The sequence below is a fragment of the Ichthyophthirius multifiliis genome, assembly GCF_000220395.1.
Source record: "Ichthyophthirius multifiliis unplaced genomic scaffold scaff_1120509251434, whole genome shotgun sequence".
Classification (NCBI taxonomy): Eukaryota; Ciliophora; class Oligohymenophorea; order Hymenostomatida; genus Ichthyophthirius; species Ichthyophthirius multifiliis.
The window spans coordinates 64585-91007 of NW_004085877.1; the positions used below are offsets into that span (position 1 = coordinate 64585).

General features: G+C 16.9%; 6 protein-coding genes across 6 annotated transcripts, besides 41 other annotated features; 3 read left to right on the forward strand and 3 right to left on the reverse strand. All coding sequences in view use genetic code 6, as the record gives it.

The window, feature by feature from the left end:
* The first annotated feature begins 375 nt into the window (after positions 1-375).
* Positions 376-437: a microsatellite.
* A 141-nt stretch (positions 438-578) lies between these two features.
* IMG5_203800 (hypothetical protein) lies at positions 579-1508 on the forward strand. The gene has a single exon (XM_004023816.1). The coding sequence runs from the start codon at positions 839-841 to the stop codon at positions 1328-1330; it is 492 nt and encodes a 163-aa protein (XP_004023865.1). The 5' UTR covers positions 579-838; the 3' UTR covers positions 1331-1508.
* A 219-nt stretch (positions 1509-1727) lies between these two features.
* Positions 1728-1761: a microsatellite.
* A 149-nt stretch (positions 1762-1910) lies between these two features.
* IMG5_203810 (hypothetical protein) lies at positions 1911-2486 on the forward strand (the record flags this gene model as incomplete). Its single annotated transcript, XM_004023817.1, has 4 exons — positions 1911-2040; positions 2093-2290; positions 2369-2423; positions 2465-2486. The coding sequence occupies 4 exons, from the start codon at positions 1911-1913 to the stop codon at positions 2484-2486; spliced, it is 405 nt and encodes a 134-aa protein (XP_004023866.1).
* Positions 2487-3303: 817 nt separating this feature from the next.
* Positions 3304-3348: a microsatellite.
* Positions 3349-4749: 1401 nt separating this feature from the next.
* Positions 4750-4792: a microsatellite.
* A 286-nt stretch (positions 4793-5078) lies between these two features.
* Positions 5079-5135: a microsatellite.
* Positions 5100-5170: a microsatellite.
* Positions 5171-5620: 450 nt separating this feature from the next.
* Positions 5621-5678: a microsatellite.
* A 22-nt stretch (positions 5679-5700) lies between these two features.
* Positions 5701-5775: a microsatellite.
* Positions 5702-5775: a microsatellite.
* Positions 5708-5771: a microsatellite.
* Positions 5714-5786: a microsatellite.
* Positions 5735-5786: a microsatellite.
* A 95-nt stretch (positions 5787-5881) lies between these two features.
* Positions 5882-5937: a microsatellite.
* A 1224-nt stretch (positions 5938-7161) lies between these two features.
* Positions 7162-7188: a microsatellite.
* A 1945-nt stretch (positions 7189-9133) lies between these two features.
* On the reverse strand, positions 9134-11198 carry IMG5_203820 (hypothetical protein; the record flags this gene model as incomplete). The annotated part of the gene is made up of 8 exons (XM_004023818.1): positions 9134-9406; positions 9459-9595; positions 9663-9924; positions 9971-10287; positions 10354-10558; positions 10613-10777; positions 10827-10944; positions 10990-11198. The coding sequence occupies 8 exons, from the start codon at positions 11196-11198 to the stop codon at positions 9134-9136; spliced, it is 1686 nt and encodes a 561-aa protein (XP_004023867.1).
* Positions 9428-9457: a microsatellite.
* Positions 9601-9672: a microsatellite.
* A 396-nt stretch (positions 11199-11594) lies between the features above and the next one.
* On the reverse strand, positions 11595-17187 carry IMG5_203830 (hypothetical protein; the record flags this gene model as incomplete). The annotated part of the gene is made up of 11 exons (XM_004023819.1): positions 11595-11913; positions 11976-12249; positions 12552-12738; positions 13707-13796; positions 13841-13944; positions 13997-14065; positions 14458-14566; positions 15711-15890; positions 15946-16018; positions 16063-16324; positions 16374-17187. 11 exons carry the CDS (start codon positions 17185-17187, stop codon positions 11595-11597), a joined length of 2481 nt encoding a protein of 826 aa, XP_004023868.1.
* Positions 11718-11750: a microsatellite.
* Positions 13059-13096: a microsatellite.
* Positions 14617-14666: a microsatellite.
* Positions 15596-15634: a microsatellite.
* A 324-nt stretch (positions 17188-17511) lies between the features above and the next one.
* Positions 17512-17557: a microsatellite.
* A 1183-nt stretch (positions 17558-18740) lies between these two features.
* On the forward strand, positions 18741-19966 carry IMG5_203840 (hypothetical protein). Its single transcript, XM_004023820.1, has one exon. The coding sequence runs from the start codon at positions 18750-18752 to the stop codon at positions 19947-19949; it is 1200 nt and encodes a 399-aa protein (XP_004023869.1). The 5' UTR covers positions 18741-18749; the 3' UTR covers positions 19950-19966.
* A 99-nt stretch (positions 19967-20065) lies between these two features.
* Positions 20066-20114: a microsatellite.
* Positions 20104-20187: a microsatellite.
* A 1637-nt stretch (positions 20188-21824) lies between these two features.
* Positions 21825-21856: a microsatellite.
* A 378-nt stretch (positions 21857-22234) lies between these two features.
* IMG5_203850 (zinc ZZ type family protein, putative) lies at positions 22235-24350 on the reverse strand. The gene has a single exon (XM_004023821.1). It carries the CDS (start codon positions 24313-24315, stop codon positions 22372-22374), a length of 1944 nt encoding a protein of 647 aa, XP_004023870.1. The 5' UTR covers positions 24316-24350; the 3' UTR covers positions 22235-22371.
* Positions 22612-22771: a microsatellite.
* Positions 22612-22868: a microsatellite.
* Positions 22754-22829: a microsatellite.
* Positions 23392-23471: a microsatellite.
* Positions 23392-23491: a microsatellite.
* Positions 23392-23492: a microsatellite.
* Positions 23392-23493: a microsatellite.
* Positions 23398-23493: a microsatellite.
* Positions 24351-24721: 371 nt separating the features above from the next.
* Positions 24722-24798: a microsatellite.
* Positions 24722-24814: a microsatellite.
* A 486-nt stretch (positions 24815-25300) lies between these two features.
* Positions 25301-25344: a microsatellite.
* Positions 25345-25648: 304 nt separating this feature from the next.
* Positions 25649-25707: a microsatellite.
* A 408-nt stretch (positions 25708-26115) lies between these two features.
* Positions 26116-26176: a microsatellite.
* Positions 26121-26208: a microsatellite.
* Positions 26165-26229: a microsatellite.
* An 18-nt stretch (positions 26230-26247) lies between these two features.
* Positions 26248-26287: a microsatellite.
* Positions 26288-26328: 41 nt separating this feature from the next.
* Positions 26329-26412: a microsatellite.
* Positions 26413-26423: the final 11 nt, after the last annotated feature.

Consider the following 26423-nt stretch of genomic DNA (forward strand, 5'->3'; position numbering starts at 1 on the left):
TTCAATTAATATATTTAATTTACTTTAGTAACAATTAAAAATAATAAAAACATTTTCTTTTATTTTTAGAAATAAAAAAAAACATAATATTAAAGCAAAATCTATGAAAGCCATTATTACTTATTTATTAAAAAATAAAAATTTAAAAACCTTTTTATTTTTTAGAAAACTATTGAATTTTATTTTTAAAATATTAAAATATTTATAAAAAATTATTACATTTTTTAATTAAAAAATTAATATAAAATATACAAATCGATAAACAAAATATATTTAAAATTTTTTAAAATAGGTTTTATATTAATTTTGGAAGCAAAAATATTCTTCTTTTTTTGAAAAATATTTAAGTATAAACATTTTATTTTATTTTTTTATAAAAAAATATCATATTTATATTAATAAAAATAAATATTTTTTTATATTTAAAAAAAAAATATGTTAAATACTATTTTTATAATTCTTACATTATTGTTTATATTTTGGTCTATATTTATTATTATATTTGTTTATAAACTAATATATAAAGACCTTAAATTTACAGAAAAAATTGACGAAAATCTGTCTGAAAGATTTAAGCCATTCGAACGTTAAGACAGAGCTTCATGGAATATGATTGAAATATACTTAGGTGCTATATTCTTACTTCCAATTCGTTCTATATCTATAATATTAATAGTTACAGGAGTAATTATAGTCATAAATATTCTCAATAAAATCAAAAAAACTATCCCTTAGTAAGAGTACCCGAAATGGAAGTCTTTTATAATATAATCTACTGTAAAAATTAGTTCTAGGTGTATTTTATATTTTTGTGGTATATATTAGATAAAAAAAAAATATGCTAAAGTATCTGATTATTTGCCAGAATATAAGCAATATGAAAATAAGAATAAAAAGCCTTCGATTTTAGTCTCTAATCATTAAACATGGTTTGATATTTTTTATTTCACTAGTTAAATTTGTCCCAGTTTTCTTTCCAAGTCAGAAGTTGAGAAAATTCCTCTTTTTGGAACTATAACTACAGCAATTTAATCTATCTATGTAGAAAGAGAAAATAATTAAAATAGAGATAATGTAATTAAACAGGTTAAATAAAGAGGATTTAACATTAATTCTGGAAAAAATTTTCCTCCTATAGTAGTATTTCCTGAAGGGACAACTTCTAATGGAAAATATTTACTTTCTTTTAAAAAGGGAGCATTCGATTCTTTACTACCAATATAAATTACGTGTATTTAATATCCTTAAAGGAATTTTAATTGCGCTTTGGATATTTTGGGTTTGGGTGAAAATTGTATAATTGCACTTTCTTAATTCTAAAATTATATGAGTGTTATTTAGTTTGATACCTATGACCCAGAATATTTAGGTTTGAAATATGAAAACGAAAATGATTGGTAGATTTATGCGAATAAAATTCGATAGATTATGATTAAGGCTTTACCTTATTTGAAAGACTCATAAAGTGGGTATAGAGATGTAAAAGAATATGAAACTATTGTTAGAGGAAATAATAATAATAAAAAAAAAAAAGAATAATGAAAAACTTATTATATAATAATAGTAAAATTGCTGAATTCAATTAAATAAACTATTTTATCGAATAATATTAATAAATTATTTGTTATTTTAAATAATATTCTAAACAATAAAATGTTAACTTTGTTTTTAATAAATCAAAGACTTGCAATTAAAAATGTCAAAATTAATTTAATATCGATTTGTTCTTTTTACAATTTATTTTTTACAATTTATGTTTTAAAAATAAAAAACTTTATATAAAACATAAATATAATTATATAATTTAAAATTAATTTAAAAAGTTATAAATGTAGGATTATTAATAATAATATTAATATACACATCCAATTTCAAGACCTTTGGATTTTTAGCAAATCGATTATTAAAATATGAATACAAATTAATAAAGAGTTCAAAAAAATAGTGCTAATTCAGAAAATATACGTATATATATAAGCTTAAAAAGAGACAGTAACGAAGAATTAATTGAAAATCGTAAATTAATTTTAATGACTCCAAGTATTTAAAAAAAATAATATTTAAAATAATAAATTCTTAAAACAAATTAAAGGTAATATTAAAATTTCTATGCTTAAAAGAATAGTTGAGCAAGAGTTTTCGGATTTATTTCCTAATGAGCCAACTTTTATATGCGCTAAAATATAAGATGAATATGGTTATTCGCTTTCAAATAGTAGCTATATATTTGAATTAGTCAAAAATAATGACCGTCTAATAGCCATTCCAGAAAAAATAGGTTCTGATATGGGTAAACAAAAAAATATATGTATTTAATAAAAATATTTAATAAGGTACCGTAAATATGCATTTAACAAATGATATATAGGAACTTTTATATTTATTAAGAAGTATGTAACAGAATATATGTTCTAAATTGACATGTAAAAAATAATGTTTAATATTTTTAAAAAAAAATTAAAAGAATCTAATTTTAATACTATTGAAAATTTAGAAAATGTTTTAGCTGTTATAATGCCTTTAGGTTTTAATGCAAGTTCGAAAATGATTATACATAATGCAGCAGCTATTTTAAGGTGTATTTTCGCTAATGAAAGATTGCAATTATTTGAAGATTAAAATAATATTTTGGTACTTAATTTGTTGATAAATTTAATTCATTTTTGGGTTTGTGAGTTAATTTTTTAAGATAATTATTTACTTTAGTAAGTAGTTGATATCTTAGAAATATTAATAAAATCATGTATTTTTTTGATATTTTATTTTATAAATATTTATATAAATAATAGAAACTCTTAGTATTAAATTAAAATCTCCTCAAATAATTAATTCTCTTATGTAAAATTCAAAGCTAGATAATGTTTCAGCTTAAACACGGTCTCGAATTATTAAAATTATTTCTCATTTAACAAGAGGAGAATTTAAAAATGCATATAATCCTAAACCTGTTTCAAGAGGATAAATGTTACATTTAAGTTCGCCAAACATAAACACAGCTTTGGCAAGGCCCCCTTTAAAAAATAGAAATAGCTTTGAAAACTAACAGGATATATTAGATAAGTTTTAATTAGAATAATAATCAATTAAAGAAACTTAAAAAAAAAATTAATATTAATAAAATATATAATAATATAATTAAAATTCTGAAGGATAAAATTATGATTAAAATTAATATAAAAATTTTAAATAAAATCTTAATCAAGATTTTCATAATAATTAAAATTCTAATTAAATTTTAAATTATTAAAATGATATTTTAGAAAGATAAACAGATAATAAAAGACCAATTTCAAATAAAAGTTATTAATAAAATCTACAATATATTTAATACATTATACATATATATTTGTTTTCATCTCTTTTTTTAATTCTTAGTTTTTTATTTATACGTTTTTTCTAATATTTCATTTATTTTATTATATTAATGATGATTAAGTTTATATTTCTATGCTGTATTATAAGCAATTCTATTTTTAAAAAAATAACATGAAATAAAAATCTGTTTATATATATTACTTTTTCAAATTATCTCCTTCAAAGACATCAATTTTAATAAACTTATTATCTCCATAATCAAATTATACTTTAAAAAGTATTTTTTAAGAAATATTAGGACAATTACTCCTATTATTAATTTATTTATTATTTTTTTTATTTTAAATAGCTAAAACTTAACTCACAATATTATTAATTTTACTTTTTAATATTTTATTCTCATTTATAAAATTAAAAGCTATTTCATAAGGATCATCATTTTATTTAACATTAAGAATGATTTCTTAATTATTTTCTAAAACCTTTACTTTACCAATAATGTTTTCGCTATTTGTACTGTTTCTAAGAAACTTTTCAATTTTTTCTTTAGATAATTTCGCAATATAATTATTAGAATTAATCAAATTTACTTATTTATTTAGAAAATTGTTAAGATTTTCACAATAACCATTAATTACTTATTCTATTTTATTTGCAATAATTTTTATTTAGTTACATGAAGCATAAATATTTAAAGCCTCAAAAAATTTTTCAGCCAAAACAAAAGAATTATCATCAACATAAACATCTAATGGAATTTTTTATTCTTAGTATTCTATTTCTATAAACAAAATAGCTTATTATATATTATTTTTAATATGAAATTATTATTAATATTATAGCTATTATTTATATTATTATTATTAGCAAGAGCTAATAGAAACATTAACTTATTATTAATTTTAATTTAAGCTTTTACTATAATTTAACCTATTTATTGATTAAAGAGGCGTTTCTAAAATAGGTATAGATGAACTTAAAATAGAATTTTTTTTTTTAACTTGTTCTACTTTTATTTTCTTATTTATATCTTAAATAGATTTTTCTAAAAGCAAAATATTTTCGTCTAAACTAAAATCTTTTTAATTTGTTTATTTCCAAGAAATTTCTGATATTGATCTTTTAGTTTTATTATTTATTTCTATTAATAAATTCTTAATGTCTTAATTATTTTAACCACCAAATTTAGGAAAATTCTCATCACTTTATTCAGTATTATATATATTATTTTTTTAAATAAAAGGCTTATCATATTAATATAAATATGCCTTGGTTTTAAAATTTTATTGCTTTTCCTCCAAATTTTTTTATTATTATTATAATTATTCTATTTATTTCACACTTTCATGCTTTTATATATTTATTTCCATTTTTTCTAAAAATTTATCTGCAGCTTCGTTTATTTCTCTTCTTGTCTTTTCCTCTTTTTTTTGATATTATTAATTATTTTAGCTATTATTATTTTCATTATTATTATGATTTTGCATTGATAAAGAAAAATATAATTAAAATTGTTATTAAGGATTATTCTTTTCTAAACAAAAACTATTATTTTTATATTTTATTTAGTTTTCTGAATATTATGATTAAGGACTTTCTAAATTTTAACTTAAATTACATTTATATTACAATTCACTATAATATGTATCTTTTAAAGGAGTTTTTTGTTCTTAATTTTCATTTTAATAATTTGATAATTTTTAACTTAACTCTATATCATCCATATTTTCATAGATGCTTATATTTTTATTATTATCCTAATTACTATTTGTTCTATTATTATTATTAACACTATCTGTTTTATTATTTTAATTAACACTTCTATTATTTTCATTTAAATTTATACTTCTATTATAAATTTAGTTACTAATATTATTTTAATCAGTATCTTAATTTTTTTTATTTATATTATTATAAATTTCTTAATAATAATCTTCATTTTCTATTTATTAATCATTTTCATTTTTTATTAATTAATTATCCTGATCTTATTTATTTTATTCTTTTTTAAATGTTTATTAAATTTGTTTATTTTCTTAAACTAGATTTTGCTATATCTGTTAAACTGAATAATTCCTTTCTTCATCTAACTTTTAATAAATTAAATCTTTTTTGCTTTTTTATTATTCTTCTTCATTTTAATTTTGATTTTCTGATAAATTTATGGAGTTATACAAAATTTTGTTATCATAGCTTTTAAATTGCATTTATTTTTAAACTTCTATTACATTTCTTTCATTTTCAAATTTATATTCGTTTTATGAGAATTAAATTTAATATATTTTATTTTCTTTATCATTTTTTTAAATTTAGTTATTATTATTATTATTTAAAATTTATATATTTTCATTATATTTCAAATTATTTTTCTAATCTTAATTTTGGTTTTCTTTTTTAATTTCTTTTGATTTCTCTTTTAAATTTTCTTTTGAATTTTCATTTTAATTTTCTTTTAAATTTGACTTTGAATTGTATTTAATGTTTTATTTTTAACTGTATTTAGTACTTTCAATTATGCTAAATTATGAATTTCTTTTGGAATTGTCCTGTAAATTATTTATCTAATAATTTTCATGTAAACTATTTTTTGAATTTTCAAATAAATTAATTTTAGAATTTTCATTTGTGCTTTCTTTTAATGTTTGCTTTGATTACTATTTTTATAAATTTTAATTTTTTTCGAAAAAATTATCTTCAAAATCATCAGCTTATTCTGTATTTTTTGATTATTAATTTGTTTTTTCTTAATAATAATAATAATCTTAGTTTTATAATTTACTAAAAATATAATTTTTTCTATTATAAATATTTTATGAATCTAGTTAATTTTAGTAATTTTCTTATTCTAAAAACTCATTTTCATATTCAAATTCGTTTTGCTCTTTAGATTCTTATGGAATAGGCAATTCTCTTTATTCGTTTTCAATATTTTTAACATATTAATGAATTAAATCTAAATTGATTATGTTATTACTATTTAAATTTTAAGAAATAGCCAAAGTTTCATTATTATTAGAAAACGATTTTTTAAAAGCAATTTATTCATTACTTTTTAATGTTTATTGTGAATTTAAATCACTTGAAATTAAATTTATACTTTTTTAATTATTTGAAATTACAGAACTACTTTTTTCAGAAATAGTTTTTTTCTTTTATGAAATTTTTAATTAATAAAGACTTTCTAAAATATTATTTTCTTATTTTTCTTATTTTTTTTCTATCTATATATTTTATTATTAGGACTAATGTTATTATTGTTAATTTTATTATTAATATTGTAATTTTTATAATGCATTATTTTAAAGAATAAGGTTTGTTTTATTTCTTATTATTTTTATTAATTATTCTGTATTTTTTTTTTATTTGCATGATATTTCTTATATTAATAAAGCATTTTCTGCTGCGAAATTTTCTAAATTATTCTAAGGAACGTGTCTGGGAAGATCTATTTTATTTGCGATCATTATTTTTACGCTTTTTTTAGGCATTTTTTAGATCATTTTTTAATAATAACTTTTTTAAAAATAAATTATTTATATTTTTTATAAATATTTTTTTAATACTTTTAGTATATGTTCTTAATTTAATCGTCTCTTTTTGTTATATCTACCATAAATATAAAACATAAAGCATTTTTGGGAGGTTCAAAATTATTTATTTAAAATTCATATTAATAATTATCTTTTTAATCAATCTTATCTATTTTTAATTTAAATATTTTTTTAAGGTGTATATATATATAACTTTTAAGTATCTATGTTAAGGATTTTTTTCCTGAATTGCTATCTCCATAAATGATGCATATTTAAGACATTTTTTTGTTTTTTTTAAGTTAAAAAGATACGTTATTATATTATATTATATTATATTATAAATATATATAATTTAAAAAATCAATATTTGCTATTTTTATAAAGAAAAAATATCTGTTAAAAATCAAGACATATATGAAAATGAATTATAAATAAATGAATTTAATAATTTTTTTATTAATTAAAAATAAATTTAACAAAAACAATTAAAGATTGAATTAAAAAATTATTTTATTTTATTAATATTATTTAAAAAGCATTAAATAATTTTTATTTCAAATTAAATATACAATATTTACCAAAAAGTTAATTAATTTTCATAATTATATTATATATATTTACGGTCATTAGATATATATAATTTCTGATAATTTTTAAATAAGATAAAAAATGAACTTTGAAATAATAATATAATTAAAACCTAGATTTCATTTATTGGCACAATTTTTACTTTTGGAGCTTTCATTATTTAAATCAGGTTATTTTAATATAGATTTTTTAGAAAAAGAAGAAAAGTCAACATTTGTAAAAATATTAGAGTAATTTAAAACTACATTTTTTTAATTCTTAAAATTAAACTAACTAAAAATATTAGTTAATTATGTTAATATTCTTAAGATTTTATTAAGTATAAATAAATGTAAATATAATATTCTTTCTGGTAATATTAAACTATAATAATGTTTATTCTTTATTTTCAAATAGGTTAAAATAAAGAGGTTTTTTAAAAGTTGAACATAATTTTGAAGATTTGGTTTATTTTAGGAGTATTAAATGCTCAACATTTTTAGATTATTTATATAAAAAGCAAAAAGAAACATTTAATGAATAAAATGTAAAGATAATAAAAAAAATATATATTATTTTTAAATTAAATAGATTGAGAAAATAATATAATTTATAAATATGTAATTTGATAATATATTAAAATCCAAATATATTATATATGACTGTTCTTTTAACTAAATATCTCCTTTAACTTAATAAGAAGTAGAATTTTGTAATATATATAATATTTATTTTCTTTTAAAATTAGATTACATTGATTTAAAATATATTTAATAAATTCGATTTGTTAAACGTAGGATTTATTGAGGAAGATAAAATTTTTATTTTATTTTACGTATTAATTTTATCAAAAAAAGAAAAATAAATTTAAAACGAAAACTTAGTAAAGTCTTTTATTCTTTTTAAATAAAAAATAGGTGTTTATGAAGGAAAATTGACAATTAGATTTTTCAAAAAATATTTCGTTTTTCATTAAATATATAAAGAAAATGAAATCAAAGAAATAAATTACTTAATAGAAAACTTCGAAAAATAAATAAAGAAAAGACTTATAGATATTGCTTTTTATGAAAGTTATAAACTAAGTTCAAAATAAAGAGAAAATTTTCGAATTTATTAAGAAAAAAATTAAAATTTATAATAAATTCTTAATAATAATAATGAAGAAAAGTTAAAAATTTTAATAAAATTTGATAAATTTGCACTTATTATTTACTTATTTTTATAAGAAAATTTCATTTCATTAAAATATTATTTTGAATAAGAAAATAAATATTAAATTAATTTGTTTTTGAATGAATTAACTAAAATATTTGTAAAATTACACCATTAAAATAAATCTATATTAACCATGAATGATAAAATAAACGACCATTTTTATGTTTTTATATACATGTATGAATCTTTGTTTAATTTATTAATTGCGAATATATAAACGTAAAAAACAAAAGAAATAAAATTAATTAATAGTAATAATAATAAGTAATTAAATAAAAAATTAAATGAAAATTCTTCATTATAAAAAAAAATGCATAATATTTCTTATTTTGATATAACTTCTGGGATAAATAAAACTTAAAAAAAAGAAGAATAAAAAAATCATTCATATAATAATTATTCAATTGATATATATTGAATATTAATATATATATATATATATATATTTTTTTTTTTTTCTATTTTTTAAATTTATAAAGATACAAATTTTTTGATTTTTTTCATTTAAACATTGAATCTAATTTAAGAGGCTTATAAATGCATGTTTTTGTTAAAATTTCTGGATTTTAATACAGATCAAAATCATAAGGACTTACAGCTTTTTCAGGAGCTATTTTTCTTTAAAATAAATCAACTGGATTTTAATAAGGTTCTTGATGAAAAACAGATGAGGGAATATCTTTTATTTATTTTTCTAATTGAAGTGTACTATTTTAAATCCTTGAATTTTTTAAAAGAATTCCTTTTTTTAATGCTGGACCATCTCTAATTCCCTTTTTTAAAATTTTATTCAGTATTATTTTTAAATATTATTATTTTAAATACTTTTAATTTATCTAATTGACTTGGATGTTCTTACATTTATTTTTTTATGTGTATATAAGCATCCCCTTTAAGTTTTTTTTACCATTTTTCAATTTCTTTTTTTTTCTTTTCTCTTTCTAATCTTTCTTTTTCAATAGCTTTTTTTTATTTTATTATTAAAATTTTTTATTAAAAATATTAAAAGTTTTATTTTTTTATTTAAACGTTTTATTTTTTCAGTTTCTAATATTTCTGGTAGAGAAAAAACATCAATATGTCCAATATATTAATTGAAATCTTTTTTGCTTTTATCCCTGATTCTTTCTTTTGAAAATTTAAGAGATTCTTCTTATTTTACTCTTTATTCATAATAAGGATTTTACGCAAGATCTTCTATGATGCTTTCATGTGGTTTTTTGGGATGTTCTTTATATTATTCTAATGTTTTTGGAGGAACAGTTCTAAATTCAGGTTTACTTTGTAATTACTAGTTATTTAATTTTTTTAAATTATATAAAATAAAATATTTATACTGTTTTTTCTAAAGTTAAAGCTAATTTTTTTTCATCTTCTACATTATAGGGATCTATAGATAAACCTAAATATTATTCTGAATAAGTATAGAAAAAAATTTTATCATTTTTTATTTTTTCTCTTTATTCTCTCATCAATTTTTCATACCAATTATTTTTTTAGCAACTATAAATATATACAGGCTCATTTTCTGGAATTTAAACAACATTTTATATTTTTATATCATTTTTTTATATCGTCCCTTTTAGTTTAGTTTAATGAAGATACATTGTTTTTCCTTTTAAAGATTTATTTTGTTATTTAGGCAATGAAAGTTCTTAATTTTTTATTTTTTTTTAAATATGTTAATTTATTAAATTTAGACTTTTTTACATTTATTTACCATTTTATATCGTCATAAGATTTCCTATTGTTCCTGCAGCTGCTAATTGTGATTACTTTTAATTTTTTGTATCTACACTTATTGCTTAGGTAGTTGCAGCAAATTATTATTATTTTTTTTTGGTTTATTTAACATCTACTATGTGGCCGTATATATCTTCAAGGGTTAAAGAATCACTATATTTTCTTTCTATGCCAATTAAATCCTTTTAATTTTTTATTAATAAATAAATTAGTTTTTAAAAAAGTAAAATATAAACATTTGCCAAAGGAAATAAATCAAATTAATAAAGAGTTTTCATATTCTAACATTTACATATTTCTGATATTTAATTTAGTGCCTTGCATATGTTTTCAGGGACTTTAGTTCTTATATATATATCTGCATTTTAAAGTATTTATTTCAATGTATTTCTTAATCTAATCTATATATATTAAATATTCTAATTTTTTTTTTATTTATTTATAAAAAACTCTTTTAATCTCCAAATTGAAATCTTAATAAATTCTTTCCTTAAATTTAATATCTGAATTTTTCAGAATTTTAAAACTTTCACTATTTGGTTCATTTATAGGAATTTTTTCATCTAACCTAAAAAAAAAATTAATTTATTTTTATGTAAAATAAACAAAATACAATTTCATAACTCCATCAGATAATCCTTCAAAAACAAAAAGTCTAAAATCGTCATCTAAAATCTCAAAACCACCCAAAAAATCTAAAACTCTACTATTTCTTTCTTGTTCAGTTAATTTTTTAGTAGCAATAGCCCTAATTCCTCCTTATTCAAATTAACCAGCTTTCATATTTACTTCATAAAATATTTCTTGAATTTTTTCCACCATTTCTTAACTTTTATAAGGCATAAAATACACCACTCTTTCAAAAACAGGCAAATTATTTTCTTTGACTATTATTTATTCAACAGGAGCAGCCAATTCGACTTTAGTTTTTTGCGCTTTTTTATCATCTTTTTTCTTACTTTCATGCTTTTCTTCTGGAATATTTATCAAAGTAGGTTATTTTTCTGGTGCTTTAAAGCTTCCGAAAGGATAAGAGAGGTTAATGGAAATAACAAGAAATGTGGAAGAATCAAAATAATTAGAGGAGCTAAAAATATTTCGAACATTTCTCTTCGCAGTGGTATTTAAATCCAAATTATTAGACTCTAAGTCTTCATATTTCTTCACTGGTATTACTGGACCCCTTAATTTGACATCTCGGACATTTTTATGTAAAAATCACTCAAAAAAAAGCATGAAACTCCAAAATTGTTCCTCTAAACTTCCTTATTTTAGGCTTCTTCCTTTATAGGTTCTACTTTTACATCTCCTTTTTTCTTAGCAGCATCTTTCTTTGGAGCTTCTTTTTTCATCATCTTTTTTCACATCTTTTTTGGCAACTTTTTTACCTCCTTTTCCAGTTTCTTCAATTTGGGGTTTGTTTTTTTCCTTTTCTTCTAGAATTTTTTACTCTATATCTATAAGGGCTAACTCTTATTTTATTTTGGTGTCTATTATTTCATCTTTATCATGTAATTCTAATTTTAAAAAACTTGAACTATAGTTTTTTTTTTTAATATAAAAAAATATTAAATTATTATTGTTTTTATTTAAATTAACCTTATTTTCTCAACTAATTCCACTTAATCCATCATTCCACATAAAAATACATGTTTTTCTTACCATTTTATAGTATTTTTTAATAATTTTCCACTAGTTTTGACTTAAGTGCCGTCAAAAAATTAGTACTAAACATAACACAGTTCATAATTTTTATCATTTGAAACTGGTAAATCCTTTGCACCTATAATTTCGATTTCCATAGGATTTATATAGTGTTTATATAAAGATAAAAGTAAAGGCTTATCTGCTGAAATTTTTAATTTGAAATCATCTATTTCATATATTAATAATTTGTTATTTTCGTATGTATATTCGACTTTTCATCTTTACATGTAAGTAATTGGCTATAATCTAAATTTATTTCTTGCTTTATTTTATTAACTTCTGAATTTACGAAATATATGTAAAATTATTGCGAAGTTATTAATTTGCAAAAATCCTATTTTTTATTATTTTTTTATTTATGTTGGTGTTTTTTACATCATCTATCCTTATTAAACTAAATTCCTTCGAAAATATTAAAATACTTGGATCTTATTTTTTTTATAAGTATTTATTTTTTATAAAAAATACCATTTGGATCTTTTTTTGCCCAATTCTCAATTAATTGTGCATCGTATCTTTCAGTTTTTGATGTTTCTTGTGAAAACCATTCCCACATTAAAACAAAGTTTTATAAATTTGTTTGTTTTATTTCGAATTCGAATTTGAATATTACATCTTATTTTGGCATTCCTGATTTATCTAGATTTTAAATAATCTATTTTATAAAAAAAAATAAAAAATATAAGTATGTATTGACGATTATTTATTATAATTATCACATCTTTTTTTGGGTCTTTTTTAGGAGCCATATTTTTTATATTTTTTCTTGTTTATATATTTAAATTTTTATATTTAATCTATTATTTAATTTTATGATAGTTAATATATTTTTTTAAACAAAAAATGAAACTTTGATTTTTATTCAATAAATATATATTAAAATTTTAAAGAATAATAAAAGTAAAAAATTACTATAATTTTTTGTAAAAATTTAAATTTATTAATCTTTAATTTTATATTTTTATTTAAATGTATATTATTTTTTTGTTAATTATTTTTATATTTAATTATTTGAAAATTAAAAAATATATTTTTTATATTAATTTTCATATTATTACTAAGTTTCTTATTAAAATTAACTACTTTATTTTATTTCATTAATTTAAAGTTTAATTTAATTTTTATAAAATTAAATTATTATTTAAAACTATTTATGCCTTTTTTATTAAAAAATTAAATAAAATAAAATAAAAAATAAACTTTCTATTCTTAATTAGAAATTAATTATTAGAACTCATTATTATCGATGTCTAAAATAAATGAAATTTTATTTAAATTAATACTTTAATGTTCATTTTTTATAGAATCTTCATTATAAATCTATTATTAATTTTAATTGTCATCTTTTTAATATTAAGAATCAGTATAAAAACTATTATTACTTTTTTATTTTTATTATAAACTTTTATCTTATATTTCATTATAATTCGAAGTTACATGAATAAATTAATCTAAACCATCTGTTTAATATTTATTTGGAGTTTAAAGTAAATCTTAAACTTATTAAATTTAATTATGATTATTATTAAAAGACATAAAATTATGTATAGCATTTGTATTATTCTCTTTTAATTATATTTGATTTTCTTCAGATATAAAATTTTCTTATTTTTAAAAACTTACATAGTTTCTTAAATTTTCTTAAGGTTATACTTTCTAATTCTTAATTTCTTAAATAGCATTATTTAATTCGACTTTTATCTAGTTACCAAACTATATATAATTTTTTTAATTTTAAAATTATATTTAAATTTTACTTTTTTTAATTCAAATCCTATATTAAGATCTAATACAAAAGAATTTAAATTTTACATTACTATTTATGATTTTTATTGCATTTTTTCCATATATAATTTTTAAACTTTTAATTAATAAAAAATATTATATATATATAAATTTTAAAATAATAATACTTTACAAAGTTTCATCGACACTGTTATTTTAATCTATAATATGCGAATTAAATCCTTTTGATATTAAAGCTAATTCAAAAGAATCATAAATTAATTAACTTTTTTAAAAAATAAAAAAATATAAATTTTAATTTTTTGCATACATAATGTTATTTTTATAAATGCTAAAGTTGATTTCTAATATATTTAGATTACTTTATATTTTTTCTTTTATTTAAGTTTCTTAATTATATAATTCTTTATACTTTTATAATTATTGCATTTATTAATAAGCTAATGTTAATTCTTCTTTAAACTTTTATCTTTCAATTTTTAATTATTCTTTTTGTTAATTGTTTTCTTACTAAAGCATATCATTTGTATTTTTTTAATTCTCAATTTATAAGTTTAATTTTTTTATTTAATTCTAAACTTTATTTGAAAAAAAATAAATAACATAAAATATTATTTAAAAAAAATACATTAATAATAATTTTTTTCATCTTATAAATTTTAAGGAACTTATGATTATTATTTGTCTTCTTATTCTTCTACTTTGTAATATTTTTCAATAATACTTTAAATTGACTACTAATTTTTTTCATAGATATTTAAATTTCTGCAACTTTTATTATTATCTTCTAAAAATAAATTCAATTTATTTTCACTAAAATTATTATTCAATTTTTTTATTTTTTTATCCAAGACTAATTATATATTCTAAAAAGAGCTTTCGTTAAAAAAACTATTTTTATTGACTTAAAGAGTTTGAATATTTTTAGGTGTTATATATTTTGTATTATTACTATTTTTTTGTTTGAAAACATTTAAAATGTTTTAATTATATTGCAAAACATTTACTTTACGGGTTTATTGTTATTATTAGCTTTATTATTATTATTTTATTGAATTTAAATTTTTGTTTTAACTTTTATTATTGAAATTTTCAATTTCTTTTACTATTTTCTACCTTATTGGGGAAGGAGTTTTAGAAATATTTTTTTCTAATTAAGTAAATGCATTTTTTATAAATGATTAATTATTATTTTTGGCTATTTGATGTTACTTTTAAGTTTTTAAATTTTGTACTGAAGATGAAATACATAACTAATTTTTAGGATAGTTTTTTGTATTTATTTTGATCATATTTTATTATATTATTATATATATTTTTTGTTAAATTATATAATTATATACAAATATATAAAAAAAATTAACGATATTTTTCTTTTTAAATACAATAATAAATTATATTAAATTAATTACTGTATTTTTAAAAATAATTATAATATGTAATGTTTCAATTTTCTTATTCTAAAATTTTTAACTTAATTGTTTATACACAATCTTTTATTTCATCAACTTCATTTTCTACTCTACTTTTAATTAAATTAATTTTATAGGCAATTCTATCTATATGTTTTTCTAATTAAATTATATTTTATTTTATTTCCTCTAAAGGAATTTCATCTCCAATAATAACATTTTTAAAAGTAAATTAATTTTAATATTTTGTTTTTCCTTTATCAGTTACATATGTTCTAAAAATTTCATTTAATTTATTTTCTGTTACAATAACATTTTCATCAATTAATATTGATCTTAATTTTTATTTCTTTTTATTTAAAATTTAAATATTTAATATTAAATATTGTAATAAATAAAATACCATAACTTTATTATTTAATTTATTAAATTAATAAGAAAATTAAATCATTTTATTTTTAATATTAACGTATTTTTATAGTATTTTCATTATCTAATGTTTTGGAATAGCCAATACTTTTACAAAAGCATCAGCTACATAATTATATTCACTACAATTTCCAGAAAAGCAATTATAATCTCCAAAATAAGATCCTCTATTTAATATATGAGACACTTTCTTACCATTATATTAAAAATAAAACATGACCTTTTTTAAAAAAATGATAAAAAAATTATTTAAAAATAAAAATAATATAAAATACCTATCCTTCTAAAATAAAATATATTTCTTAAAATTCATCGCCTTGTTTAAGGATCGACTCTCCTCTATTATATCTAAAATATAAATATTTTATTTAAAATATTAAATATTATGGTACTTTCTTGGCAATAATTTGAAAGCAATTTCATAGTAAAAATTAGAATCTCTAAAATCTGAAATATGAAAAAATCTCCTAAATAGTTTAAAAATATCATTAAAAAGGTAATTGAGTAATTCCTTCCTAATAGGTTTCGGCATCATTTATAAATAATTATCATCAATCTTTAAATCACAAAGTCTATCATGTTTCCAAAAATAATTAAAATGGCAATCAATTTTTTACATAAGAGACTAAGGTAAACTCTTAGAATTAAATTTAGCTAAAAATTTTAAATAATTTATATAAATATTTATATTATATATATATACTTAAAGAAGTAATCCATCTTTATAAATCTGAACTTTTTTATCCTTCTCCTAATTTTTTTTAACTAGCCAATACATCAGTAAAATTTCCTATAATATAAGAAAAAAAAGCTATACCTAAAATCATAATAATTATCCCAATTATCTTTTCGAAATTTGTTTAAGGAGAAAAATCGCCATAACCAACTGTTGCTAAAGTAGTCATCACAAAATAACAACATATGATCAATCTTTTACTGTCTGGGTAATTATATAATCCAAATTTTTCATAAAAACTAAGTGTTTTTCCATCTCCTATATTTGAAGTGATTACAATATACCAAATACATGCAACAAAATAAGTTAATGTAATTGCAAAAAGCATAAAACTTAAAAATTTATATAAATATCTTAAAAGAAACAAATAAGTCATTTTTTATTTTTAAGAAAATTATTCAAGCAATTAGTTTAAAATTTCGTCCATTTTTGAAATTTCCAAAAGCCTTAAAAACTTTGGCATTCGAAAAAATCTTATTAATTTTAAACTCGGACCAGACTAAACTAAATACTCAAAAGGCAAAATAGCTGTAAAATCAATCCAAAACCAAAATTTTAAATATCTTTTGGCTATAAGCCTTATATCGCTTACTGTTTCTTAAGACTCATGGTCTTTATATTCATGAAAAAACCTCAAAACAATATCTCCAAGAAAAAAAAACTCGATTATAATATTTAATATTTTCAATTTATCGAATTCTTCAAAACATAAACTTTAATATATTTTAGTATATATATATAAATTATATTTTAGTACTTTTTTTTTTTACTAATTAGCCATTAAGACACAATTATAAGCTATACATCCTAATATAAATATATCCCAAATATGTTTATATGGATTGTCAATTTTTATTACAAATCTTTATAACAAACAATTTTTTTGTTATTTGGGCTCTTTTAGGTTTAATTTCATGAAATCATTAATTATTTCATCCATTTCTTGTTCGATAATTTATATGTTATTTAGTTTCCTAGAGTGTTTTGTGGGTTTTCCAAAAAGTGCTAGCTTTTCGTCGTCATTTAAATATTCTAAATTTAAATTGCTTTCTGTTATCATAAGTTTTTCGTATATTATTTACTTTATATAGCTTATTATGTATAATTAATAAAAATAAAATGTTTTTTTTAAAAAAAAAAAATTATTTTTTGCTAATAACAAAATTTTATTAAATAAATTATTTTATTATAAAAGTTCAATATTTTATTAATTATTTTAATTTAAAGAATGCATTATATTTTAAAAATTTATATTCAATGTAATGGCAAAATTATTTTAAAAACCATTTAAATAAATAAGAAATTAGGAGTATAATATATTTTTAAAATATAAAAAGCAAATAGTCTATAATTATTTATAATTTTTATTATAATGAATATTATTCTTTTTTTAAAATAAAATATAAGCAATTATGCAATAAGCAAATATTTTGAAATATTATTTTAAAAATATTTTAATTTAGATATAATTAGTTATATTGTAGTAAAAAAAATATAAATAAATTATACTAAATTTTTATATTTTTATAATTTATTTATAGATTCTTTGCACAATAATTTATATAAGAAATATTATTAAATAAAAATAAATTAAAAATCATATTTGCACACTTTATTTAAAATGTTTCTTGTTAATGAAATATGGACTATATTGTATCTATAAAAATAAATTTGAAATATAAAATTTATTTTAGAAAAAATTTTAAGATTGTAAAAGGTGTTTATTCTTATTTAATAAATAAATGCTTGTATTATAATTATTTTTCGAAAAAAAAAAATGTATTTATAATAGAATAAAATATGCTGAAAAAAGTTAATAAAAATTAATTTATAAGAAAAAACTATATATAAATTATAAAAATATCTTTTATTAAAGTTATAATTATAAATACATTATATAGAACAAATTTAATTTTAAAAAAAAGTTAAATTATAATTTTAGACTATAAAAAATAATTGAAAAATAAAATTAATCATTTTTTTTAGTTTTGTTTTAAGATATTATTAAAAATAAATATTATTTATTTAAAATCAATTAAAATAATATTTAATTTTTAGAAAAATTCTAATTTTAAAAACATTTTTTATATTAATTATATCACAAACATTTAAAAAAAATTCTTTTATAAATTAATTAATTGTAAGAAAAATAATTATATTTAAAAATATGAAGTACTTAAAAAAAAAATATTATAAAAATCAAATATTAACATTTATTAAAATAAAAGAAAAAATAATTAATCATACAAATTATAAACATACATAAATATATTTATATTAAAAAGAAAAATTAATAATAATTTTATTAAAAAAACAATTTAACAAATAAAAAAAGAGAAAAAAATGACTAAATTATTAACTATCTTCATATTATCCTTAGCAATTTCTTCCACTTTCGCTAAAATTAAATTAGATCACTGCTTAGAAAACGCTGGTGCTTTCGCCGACTAAGCTTAAACCTTCATCGTAGAAATAAAATCTCACTAAATGGACGTTCATAAATTCCTTAATGAAACCGTCTCCATGATCTAACAAATAAACACAACATTAACCTCTTGTAATTTCAAAGTACCCGTTTTCTTTCCTACATAAATCGCAAATTAAACCGAATGTATTAAAGATATTGAGTCTTTAGTTGCTGAAGTAGGAGCTATAGCTGTTTTAATCAAAGAAAAGAAATACCTAGATATTTTAAAATTAGTTGAACCTTTAGTTTAAACCTTAAAGAGTGCTTAAAATGACTGTAAAACACAAACACATAAAGTTGAATAAAAAATTCTTTTAAATTCTATCTATAACGTACACCCTATTTAATGTTTGAAGGAAACTATCAAATTCGTAAGAGAGGCTAAATCACTTGAAATAGAAATCTAATAAAAACACATAACCGAAGCAATTAACTAAACAGCTGTTCTTTTATAAGAATTACCCAATACTTTACTTGATTGTGGCCTCAATAAATTACATGATGAACTCAAATTTTTAGAAAATATTGATTTTGTACACTGTGGTTAAGATTTGACAAGTCTCTATACTTTAGGAAGCAATATTCATGATGATTATAAAGCTTCAAATTTCAGTAAATTAATTCAAGACGGAAGAACTTTCTTCTAAGTAGCTATTGATTTATCTGCTGAATGTTAAAAAAAACATGCCTCTAAATTCATCTTGCAAAAATAACCTTTCTAAGATAAAATTAACTTCAACTGCTTAGGAAAATCTTTCGAATTAATCAAAGAATTATCTGATTTCGTAAAAAGTATTAAAGAAAAGAAATACGATGTAGCTATTTTAATAACTTAATTATAAAAAGTTTTAAAAGAAGCACAACCTATATGTGATGCTTGTGGTTTTGATGTAAAAATCCCAACTATTGAAGTCAAGGATGCCGAAAAATGTGCTAATGATATTGCTAATGCAATCAATGAAATCGCTTAACTAGTTTCTGATGTGCAAAAGAAAGATTTTGCTCATATTGTTTAAGATGCTGAAAATATTATTAAAATTATTACTAGTGCTGTTTAAGATTGTAAAGCAATTTGAATGAATATTTTTATTTTTAAAATATATATTTCTGAATATTTTTTTTAAATAAATATTAATATTATTTTTTATTTATTATAATATATATTTTTTCTCAAAAAATAAATAAATATAATTTTTAAATATTTTATGTTTTAAAAATTTATATTTTACTTATTTTATATTATTCCTAAAATAATAAGAATAAGTTTTCATATATTTTTTATAATTCCTTAAATAATAAGAATATTTTTCATATTTAAAAAAAAATATTATAATGATGTTTTTACATTTAAAAAGTTAATTTTTATATCAAATATAAATAAGAATTAATAAACATATAAAATAATATATACACAAACAATCAAAGATTTTAAGAAAAATAATTTTCTAGAAGATAATTCGCTTTATTATAAAATAAAATATTTTTATTATTTAGAATTTCATTCATTAAATTTTCAAACCCTAAATTTTTCAAATATTTAATAAAAGCCTAACTATTAAAAACATTTAAAACACATATAAAAGCATCTAAAATATAAAATATTATTTCTTACAAATCTTCATCATTCTTCACATTTTAAGCTTTTTGTATTAAAATACTATAGACTTAGCTTTCAAAGCTTTATTAGATTAAAGAAAAAGTGGCATTTTTTTATAAATTACATAAACAAATAATAGCATTATTATCAAAATCAGCAAATTTAATAGTTAAGTTCAATATAGGGTGAAACACTATATATTTTATAATATCAAAGCTGCACACAGAAATATTTGAAAGAGCCCAAAAAGACATTTCTCTTATTAATTAAGTATTATTTAATTCAATAAGATATTAAAAAATATCTAAAATTTTAAATTTATGAATGAGAATAGATATAGGTTCTTCATTTTAGCTCTAAATAATATTAGAAATAACTTTAAAACATAAAATTTACAAACCTTTATTATTAATTTATATTAGAAAGTCCAAAATTTTTTAAAGTAGTTTATTAGATTCTTCTATTTGAAAAACCAAAACTAATTCTTCCTGTTTTTCTTTAGTTATATAATAAAAATAAGTAATGAAATAAGAAATGCATTAAATATCATTTATGTTATCCCATATTTATAAAATAAAAGAGTTTATGTTTTCTATCTTTTTTTTTAATTGGTAAATAATAGAAAAAAAAAAATATGAAAATTTTACTTAGTTAATTTTAAGTTATGAATCTCTTCCAATACAATTTAAAAACCATGCAAAATTAACACTTATACTTTTATTATCTATTTAATAAATTTCTTTTTTGTAAATTTTTAATATTTTCTCTACTACTTCTTAATTTAAATAATAGTTTTTTGGGTTTGTTTGATCACAAAAATAATGTCCTATTATTATAATAATCTATTTTTTTTTTAATATATAAAAACTATAAATAATTATTTTATACTGTATCTATTATGTTTATATTATTGGTATATGTGTTTAATATATTCATCAATTTATCTTTTAAAACTATTTAATGTATTTTTATATTTTATATACAGCTCCCGATAGTTAGATGAGAAATTATATTTAAAACTAAATTTATTAAAATTTCATTTTATTCGTATTGTTTTTCTAGAATATCTGCAAAAGTTTCTAATAAACCACTTTTTACGATTTTTGAAACTATCAAATATTAATTCTATTGATTTTAAGATAAATACATATATAATTAGTTTAAAAGTCCGATTATTTAATTTATTTATTAATTTATTATTAAATATACTAAATCTTCATAAAATTAATTTAATTCTTCACTTAAGTTCTTTATTTTATTTTTAAATTATATAAGTTATTTATTTTTACATCAAAAGTTTATGAAAAATAAGATTTTTGCTAAATTTAAGGAATTAAAAGTAAATTCTAGAACCTTTTTTAATTTATTTTTTAATTTATTTGTTTATTTCTAATTTCTATTCTAAATTTTTATTTTTAATAGCCTATTAATTACTAGTAATTAATCATTTTTTTATTTTAAATATTATTAATATTTTTTAATTTTTTGCTAATAATTTTTTTTTACTTCTAATTTATTTTTAATTATTTTATTAATATTATATGCTTGAATTAAGTAAAGATTTATTTAATTTAAAATTTGTATTTATAATGATAAATCAATATAAAATAAATATATTATGAAATATAAATAATAATTTAAGTATAAAAAAAACTCTATTTCTGATATTATTAATAAATATTTATTTTTATTATATTATGACTAAAACACTTTTAATTTAATTAAAAAATTATTAATTTTTAATTTTTTTATTTAAATTAAAATGAAAATCTAAAGAAAAAAATATTTAAAAAAATACTTTTTATTTCAATAAAAAAAAAATAATATGAAATATTTTTATGTATATATAAAAAAAAATTATTTGTTTTCATATTATAGTTATTTTGTTAATTTTAAACTAATCAAAGCTTAGTTTTATGTTTTTCTAATAAAGTACTATCATCAATTATCATATTAATAACATACTCAAATTTTTAATCCGAAAAGACCTTAGAAATTTATAAATAATCTTCAAATTCTCCTCCCAAAATATTGGAAATTTCTTTGGCAACTTGGATATGATTTTAGGTATATTTTTAAGCAATTTTTTTTTATTTTTCTTCTTTTACTTTTTTTAATTATACCTATTTTTCAATTATTTTTCTTTCTTCTTCTTCTTTTTTCAATCTTTCTTCTTCTTCTTTTCTCAATCTTTCTATTTCTTCTTTTCTTAATCTTTCTTCTTCTTCTTTTCTCAACCTTTCTTCTTCTTCTTTTCTTAATCTTTCCTCTTCTTCTCTTCTTTATTTTTCTTATTCTTCTCTTTATATTTTTTCTTATTCTTTTCTTTATTTTTCTAATTCCTCTTTCTATTTTCTTAAATTTTCTTTTTCTTCATTTCTTAATCTTTCTTCTTCTTATTATTTTATTTATTCAAGCATTTTTAATTCTTCATCATATTATAATCTCAAAAGTTCTTCTTATTCTAATTATTCAAAACAGCCATTTTCCTAAACAGAAACATTCTAGTTAGAATTAATCAACAAATTTTCAATAATATCCTAAATGCAATCACTTGAATCTAAATTCTTAATCATATTAATATAATCCTAGAAACTTCCTCCCATAATCTCAGCTACCTACATAGCTTTTTACATAAGAGAATCATTAATCTTATCTTAATTAACCAAAGAACCTTATGATGTTTCAAATTCTTAAGGAGTAGATGTACTAGATCCTTATTTTTTAAACTAAAGGGCATATTCAATGATTTCTTCGATTTTTTTTCCCTTCATTTAATTACATAAGTCTGAGTATTCATCAGATTTTCCACCTACGACTTAGGCGACTATTTATGAATTATTTTCAACTTCTAAGTCTTTAATTTTTTAAGGATTATGTTCTTAGGTTTCTTTTACTTATTTTTTTAGGTCTTATTTAAGTTCTTTTTTTTCTTTTTTTTCTTGTTCTTTTTTTACTTTTTTTACTTTTTTTTCATTTTCTTTTTCTTTTTTTTATTTTTCTATTTCTTTTTTTTCTTTTTCAACCAATTTTTATTATCTCAATTTTTCTTTTGCTTATTTTTTTTAGAATTTTTTAATTTCGCTCTAAATGTTTATATCAACCACAGATTATCCATTAGAAAATTATTAATTCAAAAATTATAAAGACTATTCATCAACATCTAAACTTACAAATACTTTAGGAGCTTATTCTGGATTTTTTATTTTTATAAAAGCATGATGGTTATGTATTTCCTTAGCCTCACATTTTTCACATAAATCATAATCAGGACATACATAGCATTTATATCTGACACCTAATATAGGGTTAGTTTCACATCCATCACATGTAAATCCACTATGAATAGCTTATTTTTCAAGTATAATGGACTTTTCTAAAGCTTTCTGTTCATCAGTAGGTTACTTTTATTCTTTATTTTTTTCCTATAGCTCGTTTTTTATTTATTAGATAATTTTAGGGATCTATTATTTTATTTCCATATTAACTATTTCTTTTATGAGTTTAGTTCTTTTTTGTGTTTTTTTGATTTTTTTTTCTTTCTTCTCATCATCAGAAGATGAAGGTTAGATAATTTATTAGGAATTTTTTTAATTATTTATTTCATTAACTATAATACTTATTACTGTTATGGATAATTTTTAGCAATTTTCTTTTATTTTTTCAAGATTTTCGTTAGATTAAATTATTTTTTCATCTAATGATGGGTCTGTGAGTATTAATTATATCTATTATTAACTAGTTAATTTTAATTAGTTTTTAATTTATTATTCTAATTATTCAAAGCTTTCTAATTCGCTTTTTAACAGTATTGTTTTGAAAAAATATTTGATTTTTATAAGCATTTTTTTATATAAATTTTTTTATTTTTTTTAAATATATATAATATAATTAAAAATAATTTATTCTATTTATATATAATTTTTTTTTTTATATTTCCCTCTATTATATTATTAGAATTTTTATATATAATATATTATTAATTTTTCTATTTTATTATTAGCCTATAATTTAATATAATATTTTCATATAAATTATTTTGTTTTTTTATATTTAAGAATAGAGAACAAATTTCAATTATAAAATGAATAAAAAAATAAGTTATATTAAAATATTTATATATAAAAACTTAACGTAAATCTACAAATGTAAAAAATTTAATATAAATAATTTTATCAAATAATGTAAAATTTAAATTAAAGAAGATAATGAATATACAAATTATAAAAATATATTTATTATATTATATTTTAATTTAATATAATATAATATAATATAATATAATATAATATAATATATAATATAAAATATAATATAATATATATAATTTATAATATTAATTATTAGACTTTTCAAAAAATTAATTTTTAAACAATTTTAAGAATCATAATTTTTTTAATGCATTTATTTAATATATTTTTAATTAAAAAAAATAATATTTAAATTATTATATTTCTATAAAGAAAATAATTTTTATTATTTTTAAAATTTTTTATGTTTTGTTTAGTTTGTTAAAAGCTTTTAGTTTTAAATATTTTATAAAATTTTATAATTAAAATAAAATAATCTTAATTGATTAAAACATGATAAAATTATTTTTTATAAACATCAAATTCATTTTATTTTACTTTATTTTTTATATATAATTATAAAATTAATTAATTAAAATTTACTTCTCGATTCTGATTATATTTAAAATATTTATAAAAGTGTTAAAAAAAAAAAAAAAAATAATAAAAAATTACATTATAGTTAAAATATAGAATTATATAAAAATATAATAATTCTTTTAAATAATTATTTGAATAAATATTTTTAACATATAATATTAAAAATAAAAATTATTTTAAAAAAAACAAAATATTATTTTAAAATAAATTTTATATAAATATTATATTAAAATTCAAAAAAAATTAGAAAAAATTAAACTTTTAAATTTGATTTATCAATATTTTATGAATTCATTTATAAATTTTTAAAAATACATATGCTTATAATAATTTTTTAATAAAATAATTATATATAAAAATATATATATGAAAATACATAAATATAGGTATAATTATATATTATTATTTTTATTTATAAATATATTAATAAATGCATACTAATATATATTTTTAAATTTTAATATCAATATATTAAGTGATTAATTATTATATAAAATTTTTTATCTATTAATTTTAAATATATTTTTATAATATTTATAATTATTATTTATGATTTTGAATAATATTGAATATTAAAAGGTATAATATATATTTATAATTTATTTTATTTACAAAATATAAATTATATTTATCATATTTTTTATACTATTTAATTCTATAAAATTTTAAAATTTTAATTTACGATATTCATTTAGTTGGAAAAAATAAATATATAGTTTATTAATAAATAGAATAAATAAAATAGAAGTGTATATAACTTATTAAATACATACATATACATATATTTAAAGAAAAAAATATTAAAAAAATTTTTAAAAAAGTAAAAAAAGAAGTTAATTTATTGAAAAGAATATAAAACAAAATAATAAAAATATATATAATTATAAAATTAAAAATTAAATAGTAAAAATAAAGCTTTAGTAAATATTAAGTGTATTTAAAAAGACAAAAATATAAATAAATCGATTATATTATAATTTAAAAAATAAAAAAAAATTAAAAAAACTTAAATAAAAGAAAAACAATAAAATAAAATAATAAGAATTAAAAATTTAAAATAAAAAAAAAATTAAATAATAATAATAATAATTTTTTAAAAAAATTTAAAATTAATATTATATAATTAGTAATTGATTTAATATAATTATAAAAAAAATATTGATAGTTATAGTTAAAAGAAATATTTATAAAATAGAAATAATAAAAAATAAAAATAAAATATTATAAGTAAAATTAAAAAAAGAAAAACAAAATAAAAAATAAAAATTAAAATTAAATTAAAA